The sequence below is a fragment of the Sitophilus oryzae genome, unplaced genomic scaffold, assembly GCF_002938485.1.
Source record: "Sitophilus oryzae breed Bouriz unplaced genomic scaffold, Soryzae_2.0 scaffold_808_pilon_pilon, whole genome shotgun sequence".
NCBI classification, from domain to species: Eukaryota; Metazoa; Arthropoda; class Insecta; order Coleoptera; family Curculionidae; genus Sitophilus; species Sitophilus oryzae.
The window spans coordinates 219,780-228,653 of NW_022147426.1; the positions used below are offsets into that span (position 1 = coordinate 219,780).

General features: G+C 33.8%; 1 protein-coding gene across 1 annotated transcript in view; it reads right to left on the reverse strand.

Moving 5' to 3' along the window:
* The window catches only part of LOC115888714, an 83,292-nt gene extending 74,767 nt beyond the window's left edge, over window positions 1-8,525 (reverse strand). Inside the window, exons 1-4 of the mRNA XM_030908512.1 lie at window positions 8,307-8,525; window positions 7,590-7,829; window positions 3,959-4,317; window positions 3,770-3,893 (exon numbers count right to left, since the gene is read on the reverse strand). Coding sequence (XP_030764372.1) covers window positions 3,770-3,893; window positions 3,959-4,317; window positions 7,590-7,829; window positions 8,307-8,333 — 750 coding nt within the window. The 5' untranslated portion in view covers window positions 8,334-8,525. The remainder of the gene's footprint in view (window positions 1-3,769; window positions 3,894-3,958; window positions 4,318-7,589; window positions 7,830-8,306) is intronic.
* Between the last annotated feature and the right edge of the window lie 349 nt (window positions 8,526-8,874).

Genomic DNA, 8,874 nt, shown 5'->3' on the forward strand with positions numbered 1-8,874 from the left:
AAGTAAAAAATCGCCGTCGTTTTAATTCGACAAAAAATTCCGACGGTGATTTTTTTTGCGACTTAATCATAGTACGGCTGCTTATATACGGTTGAAGAATTTTTTCGTCTCTTAAGAAATATATACCATCAAAGACTATAAGTATCAATTATGTGACACACTTATTTTATCTTTATTTGATTATGGCGATGTTGTTTATGGTACATCCATAAACGCTAGATTCTCTAAGAAAATCCAAATACTTCAAAATTCATTGTCTACGGTTTTCTTTTTAACATTCCTTTTAGAGATCATATAACGCCACATCTTAAAAATTTATCTATTTTATCCATATGACTAACAGACGACAATTTCATTTAATGACATTTCATTTATCGAATTTTAACTACAGAGCAGCCTCCCTATTTGTTCTCATTGTTTCACTACGTTGACCATGATCATTCAACTAGACAAGTGCATTATTTTAAAATTCCTCAACACCGAACAGCTAATTTCCTGTAAAAAATCTTTCAGTTTCATGGCGCACATTTGTGGAATAATATTTCTAATAACTTTAAATTTCAATCCTTTACAGATTATAAAAACAAATTAAAAAATCATTTACTAAATTCGTAAATATTATAATTTCTTCGACTGATTTGTGAGATCTTGTTCTTCTGATATGCCCGTCATTGGTTGCTGTTCCGGCATTTTTACACTGTTTCATTATGCTCTCTGCTGTATCTCCGCTCATCCCTGATAAAATTATATTTTCACCTTTTTTTATATAATTTTAATTTTTTTAATTTTGGTTTATTTCTATAATTTAAATTATTTCTATTTTTGTATTTGGGGTCTTTCCTCTTGGCACTTTATGTGCCATTCTATCAGTTTTTTAATCGCGGTGCGATCCCTTTAGACACACATTTATTAATACTAATATTATTCTGTAAAACTTAATGGAGTCTAATAAAGAAATTTGAATTTGAATTTGAATTTGAGTACCACCCCCATAGCATACACCTATCTACGCCCCTGAAACTTGTAGACCATTAGTATCTCTGAGCTGAGTTTGAAGGGTCCGAGCTGTTACGAAACGTTGTCTTAATGTTGAGAGTTTTAAAAAACGTTCCTGAATCGGATTGGTTCTTCGATTCCTGCCTTGTCCCGGCCTGCGACAATTACTCCCAGTATCTCTATACCGTTGTATAACTCGTGAAATGGTTGAGTGAGTTACATTAAATCGTTCACCAATTCTTCGGTAGCTCCAACCTTCCTCAGACAATATTAATGCTTGAGCACATTCTTCGCCAGTAAGATTTCTTGTTTCACGTGCAAGTTGCATATTTTTGATAAAATAAAAGGACGAAAACGACTGACACTAACAACAAGCATCTCTATTTGACATTTACTGGTAATCCGTGTTTTTCCATAGCCTGCTACTTACTTTAGTGAGTAAAATGGAAAAATGTTAATTAAAACCAATGTTAAATCATGTCATCCTATAAAATGTTGTTTCTCGTGTAATAAGGAAGATAATGGAGTAAATAAAAAAACAAAATGTAAAAAAAAGATAAGGCTAAAATGTGATTTCAATTTTAACTTGATATGTAACTGATCAACTCTACAGAGTGTCACAAATTTTATTAAAAAACACGTTATAATTGCTACACCCGGTATTAGTATAAAAAGGGTTCCTATCAAAATACAGTTAGTATAGCAACATTGTGGAAAGAATAACCTATCATTCAAAAAAAAATCGTCCAAATCGGATAAGTGGTTTTGACAAAAACTTAACTTAAACTTTTGGTTATTTTTTTGTGTTGCGTTAATTTATTGGGGGAAGTGTATATTAATTATTCGCTTATGATCGAAAAATCGACGTCAAAGATGGCTGGGGAATGATAATCAATGATAATTTTAGCGAGTTCGAGCCCTAGGAACGTCATTTATTAAAAAATGACATTAAACTTGTCAAAAATTAACACTCTCTCTTGACCTCGCCAAAATTATTATCGATTGTCATTCCCCTGCCGTCTGTGACGTCGATTTATTTTCGATCGTCTTGTATGGTATTGGGTTGCAGCAAAGAGTCCTATGTATTCTATTTCACAAATATACAGGAACTTTAAAAAGATATCACTATTTTTTTCCGGAAATATACAGGGTGCCCTAGAAATAAGTGCAAGTATTTTAAAGGGTGGTAGATCTCCATAAAAGAAACATATTTTCTCTTTGTCGTTTTTCAAATAAGTCCAAAATAACGGAGTTATTTTACTTTGAAAATTTCCAAAAAAAAATTTTGAGAAGCACTGGATCTTTTCTGGATTTTCTTTCTTGTAAATTTAATCTAATACCTACGTTGCTATATTATCAAGAAACTTATGTTTTTTAACTAAAATTTAAAAAAATTCCAAAAAATTTCGAATTTTCAATTTTTAAAAAAAAACTCATAGGCGTGTTTCTGGGGTTGAACTATACTACTAGTGATGTTGGTAGCGAATATTTCCATTCGAATTTTGCAGGAAATTTCAGACATTTCCGAAATATTCGGTCCCAAAATCGCGAATATTCGCAAAAATCCGAATTTTGCAAGAAATTTCTTTCAAAATTCAAGACATTGAGCAAAAATTTAACGAAAGTGTATCAAGTATGCCGATTCTTAAGTCAGAAGAAAAGAATGCTTCTCCGCCTTACAAAATAAAAAACCTATGGCTCTAATCAGAACCAATGCATTTTGCCGCGAATCTCTTGGACCCCTGTTTCCTGGGAGAGCACCTTAACAATGAAGAACACATAGCCGCTATGGAATTTATCAACAATATCAACAACAATCATCCTCAGTTTGTCAATAATACGCCATTTTTACAGATGTAACAAATTATTGCGCCAAATCGGGTTTATGGGCTCTCGACTACGTTTGGATGTCAGTTAAAAATGAAGACTGTCTAAGTTTGTGGCAAGCAATGTGTAAAAATACTCAGTTGAAATATTTAGCTGTTGCTCTGCTGTCTTTACCAACGTAATTTGCAGCCACAGAGAGAAGTTTCAGTACTTACAGTTTTATCCATACTAAAAAAAGGAATCGCTTGACTGCACAAAGAGCCGGTAAAATAATGTTCGTAGCTCATAACAATAAATTATTACTACAAAAAGAAAAAGTGGATAGGGAGCATGATATTCAACAACATGAAATTCCTCCAGAACCACTAGAACTCGTGGAGGTAGAGGTCCATCCTTCAGAATCAGAACCAGATGATACATCAAATATATCTGATTTGGAAATAGAAACTGACAAAGACAGTACTACTACTACTATAATACCCTATGAAGATGGGTCCAGCTTAGCGCCTGATATTCCGGAATAGAATAATTCAGTTATTTGTGTTTTACGTTTTTTAAATTTATATTTCGTGCTTTTTTTTTTTAAACTCATAGTCATAGTTCGTGGTTTATGCACAAAAGACAAATGTTACCAAATGACTTTTGTTATGGGTTATGTTTATGACTTTTATGGGTTATGTATTGTTTATTAAAAATATAACAACTAATATTATGTTTATTGTTTTTTTTCCACTTACATGTTGGTATCAAATGTCTATCTAATTTATTCCTTTGTTGTATCGACAAAAAATATGTAAAATTGTAAAATTTCCTAATATTTCATAAATTTCCGAAAGTTTCAGAAATTTCCTGCAACAAAAAATTTCTGAAATATTAACATCACTATATACTACCAGTTAAAATACTTGCACTTATTTCTGAGACACCCTGTATAGAAAAAACTTACCTGTCTCGATAGCGGATATAGATAATTTCTAGAAAATCTGTTGGAAAATTCCTTAATTCTTACGTTTCTCCTTTGTTCGTCCTCTTCCCCGTCAGGTGGAGTTATACCTTTAGCCAGTGTAGTTCTAAAAAATAGTAAAAATCAACTTAAAAATAGTGTTTTACTTCACTATTTTTTTAATAGCATTACCTAATTTCAGTCAAAAACTGTATATTCTTCTCCAACACCAGTTTACATTTCTTCTCAAACTCCAACAACGTCAAACTTTTGCTATAGAAATTCTGAATCTTTGGTCCGGGCTTTCTCGAATCTTTGTTATTTTTCTCTTTGTTGTTGTTCCCAGGTTTGTTGTAGTCTTCAAAGTCCAGCGATTCACCGCTGCTCGTGTCGTAGTATCCGCCTACCGGCAGAGTTCTGAATCTCTCGTTGATGATTTCCTTGGATACGTCAAAATTATTCCTGACAGACACCGGTGACGTTTGAAGTGGGCTCTTGTCAAGGATGCACAAACTTTCGTGCAACTTTTGGCGAATGCTCTGGGCCTTTTGCTATAAAATAACAGAAAACTTTAAAAGTATAAACAGTGTGTCTCTTCTTAAGAGCCTATTACCACATATTATAAACTTAGTTTTTTCTTTATTGTTTTTGGTGGTTCCAATTTTCGGAATCGGGCACTAGTTAGGTGACTAGTTTGCGCACATAGCACGCCCACTTATGGCCTCTAAAATTGTGCACAGCGCCTGACCGGCACAGTTGTTAGAGAGATATCGGAAAACCGAATAGCGTCATGCAGTATTTACGCGTACCTTATCATGGTTACGATATGCGCGAGTCAATTTTTAACGCAACACCCGCTAATAACGTTACCGCCTGACGTAATTTGCGGATCAATTACACCAAGCGCTATTTCTAAATATCGTTTAAAAATTGCTTAAATGGGCATCATAGACAAACAGAAAAATTAAAAGACTGCCAGAAGACATACGACGCGCAGGCAAATGTTCCTGTAGCGCATCGACGCAAGTGCCGAAATACGTCCATCTAGCTATCTGTGTTTCGACACTAGTCCGTTAGTCTCAGCATATTCAGAAAGAACACGCTAACCTCCAGCGTTGCCATTTCGTGGGGAATTCCCCAAATTTTGGGGAATCCGGAGCCGATTGGGAATTTTGTGGGGATTAGCAATAGGCGGCGAAAATAAGGGTTTCAACATTTTATTGCTGATTGAAAACGGCGTAAAATTTTTAGCTTTAAAAACGAAGCGGGACGATATATCTTTCCCAACTTAAAAATTATAATCTGCTTCCCTTTGCAAATGCTTCAGTTGAAAGAAAATTTAGTGACCTCAAATTATTTAATGACTACTAGGGAAGGGATTAAAAAACAAGGAGGTAATTTACAGTTTAATCCCTCTAACATATATAATAAATATTGTATTATTATTAAAATTATTTTTTTTTTGTTAAAATAATCATATGGGGAATTTTTGGTGAATCGGGACATTTTTCTCCCCAAATTGGCGAATTTAATTTAGATTTTGGGTAGTTTAGAAAATTGACATTGGCACCGCGAACATTCTTTGTTTGTTGTTTGTTCAAAACCGGCACACGGCGTAGTACAAGGCTTGATCATCTTTTAAGAAATTTTTGATTGTTAATTTTATTTTTGTGTAAACTAAACAGTTGTTTTTATTAAAAAATAGCAGACAAAGGTAAGAAAGGTAATGTCCATGCAGAAGTTTTTATTTCACAGGCTATTCTTTCTAGAAAATTATACCATCCAGCCCTCCTATTTAATTATTAAATGAAAGTGTGAAAGAGATATCAAGGGCTATTCTGTTAAAATATCATCCGGCCAGTCTAGGCCCTGTTGTGAACCAGAAGGTCTGCTAAGTTGGATGTTGGATATAGAATGGCAGGAATATCATGGCCGAGAACAAGGCATAATTGTATGTCCCTTGATGTAGAAGGGTAGGTTTGTTTCTAATAGGCAGTAAAACCAAAAATTTTACTGTGAATCGTCATATTCTAGGCCTGTAAAGATAAATAATTCCTGGAGCTATCTCGAGGTATAGTACTCAAGTTGGAGCGAATCAATTGATAGCAAGATGAAAAGAAATAATAGCCATCATAAAACTGTAAATATGTATATAACTAGTACAATGTAGCTAGATATTTAGTAGAATAGGGGTATTATAAATTAATACAAAATACAATAATTGGTCATTCTTTCCATTCCCATTCAATTCTTCCCATTTAATCGTTTTCCCATAAACAAAAAGGAAAATTAAATTAAGAGTGCCCTTTAACAAAATAGTGAAATAAATGGAGATAGTCAAATTTTATATTAGCGTGACTTTGAATAAAAAGGTGTAAAAGGATTATAAATGCTGTATTTATATCCTTTAATATCATGATAATATAAAATTTGAGTAGGTATCTCCATTTATTTCACTGTTTTTGGTTAAGGGCACTCTTAGTTTTAATTGCCTTAAAAATAATAAGTAAAATATAATAATTTAAATCTCCCGCTTTTTCATAGTTCGTTCCTGTAGCCAACTAGAGGGCGCCAAAAGCGCAATCTCCCAACATTTTACCACGCGATTTACCACTCTCTAAACTATTAACTTTCTCTATGATGGGCATGTGCGGGTATTTGACAACACTTGTGTCTAGCCCTAGCAGGCAACTGTTAAGCCCGACCAATCACGTTAGAGTTTTTGACAAACACAAATGAATTAACACACTCCAAATAACCACGCTAACCAACCTGATTGGTCAAGCTTAATAGTTGACGGCTAGGACTAGACACTTCTTTTGACAACCAGGCCGGCCGGCGAGATCTTTTATTTTAGGTTATGTTTGAATTGTTTTGAATTATTACTTTAGTTTTATTAGGCAATTTGATATTTTAGTAGCTGGGATTAGTTTTAATTAAATTAATATGGCCCTAAATATGGAGTCCACCTCTTCCAATATTAAAGAACCTATAAAGAGGCTTAGGTTTACAGCAGATGACGACTTAGCCCTTCTAAGAGAATTTGTTGCTTGTTGCCCTAAACCCACTGGCCGACGTTGAACAATAAAGCACTGGAAATAAGAACTTTAGCCCTTTAGTTTTAAAATACCTAGTAAACAAAACAATTTCAAAGTTTTAAATTCAAAGTTAGGTTAAGTTTGAATAGCGGACGCGACGCGAACAGAATTCTTTCCGATCCGATAACTATAAATGAAGAGAGTTAATACCACCTCACGTAAAGGAAATAACACCTGGCCTTATTAACGTCCATGCACGCTATTCGGTTTAGCGATATCTCTCTATTAAGCTGTTTATTGTTATTTTACGCAAATTTATTTTTGCGCACAGGAAATTTTACTCGTTTGCACATCGTCATAAAAAACAATTTTCGTACCACGAATTAGGGATAAGATTTTTATCTGTATACATATAGTATACGTAATCTGAGGTAACTCAAACAATATTTTCCTTCGGTCGATGCGGCGCGTGCGGCTCTGGTCAGTGTGCGCGTACCTTTATCCTCTCTCGTGCAAATAATTAAATATAGTATTAAATATTTATTTAACGGTTATTTTGGACTTATTTGAAAAATGGAAAAGAGAATATAGTAGCCTTGAAAATATTTTCACATATTTAAAACTCATCCTGTATAAATAAAATCTGTCCAACCAGTAAAGCAAGAACAAATAAAAATGACAGACAGCAACTGCGAATCTCATTTATATCCTTTCTCATTTGAGAGACTTTACAAAAACAATTGTAAATATTCAGGGTTGTGTAAAATATAGAGATTATTAAATACCTTTCTTTCCTGATAAACTGACGGTTTGTTGGTGTCAACCCTCGAAGCACTTGAAGAACCGGTTGGTACTAATCGTGGGGTAATTATTACTGATAGAGTACTCTCCGAATCGGACGATAATCTTTTGGGATGAGCCTTGAACGTCCTCCGTTCATTTCTCATTTTGTTGGCCTTTTCCTCCAACCTAGCGTGCTGCTGTTCCAATCGCCTGATTATTGACATGTCTCTTCTCAGACCTGACTAAAATGTACCAAAAAAAAGAGGTAAAAAAATTTATAAACAAGAAAGAAATAGTGAGGGAAATGGATAAAAAAGAAGAAAGAGATTAAACGGCTCAGTCCTCAACAACTCGTAACCGTATACACCAGTATACACTCACACACTCACACAACCACACCTACACTAGTGTACACTCATGTAACTGCATTCAGGCTTCATCAGTACGGTAAGGAATCAGGAAGCGATGAAACCGGTCCCAAAACACAAAAAGCCAGGAAGCAAACGATGCAACTAGGCACCGTTTGCAACCCAGGAGATGGTGTAGGTATACGTATACATTTTTCATCCTAATTTTCATTATTGTGATTTCTTCTGTCCAAAAATAAAAAAAATAGTCAATAGATTATGTCAAATAAAAATTATCAGGAAAAAAATTGTACACTCGCTAGTATAAAAGGTCCACAATAAAGTATAACTACACTAAAAGCTCTTACTTACATCGTTGATGACAAAATCTCCACTCATTTTCCTCTAAATCAATTTCTTTCAACTCTTTCAACAAAAGTCACAACCTAACTCAACAGCAAAAAACCTCAAAAAAAATTGATACAACGACAGCATGACTTTTCTTATTAGTATCCCTGACAACTGTTTGCAGTTGTTTGTTTGTAGTCCAAGGGGTTGCTATGGTGATGAGACAGTGGGTTGCAGAGAGCAGTTAAAGGGACAAAAAAAAAATAGTATTTTAGTAATTAATTGATTTATTTGTTTTATAGCTTATTTTACTTATTACATATTGGCAAAAACTAGTCCATTATGAAGATTATTCTAAGCTTTATTAAGGGTTATTTATTTATTTATTGATGTACATCTTCCAACGCCATAAGTGGTAATAACAAGAAAGAGGGTGCTATTAATGCACAAACTAAATAATCACAGAATTTAATAAAAACTAACATAGAATTTAAAATACTTAAGTGCTGATATAAAGAAGTTAGAATATCAAGGTGAGATTTTTTTCTTGTTGAAGAAGTTATTTAAAAGTAATAAAACCATTGTTTATACT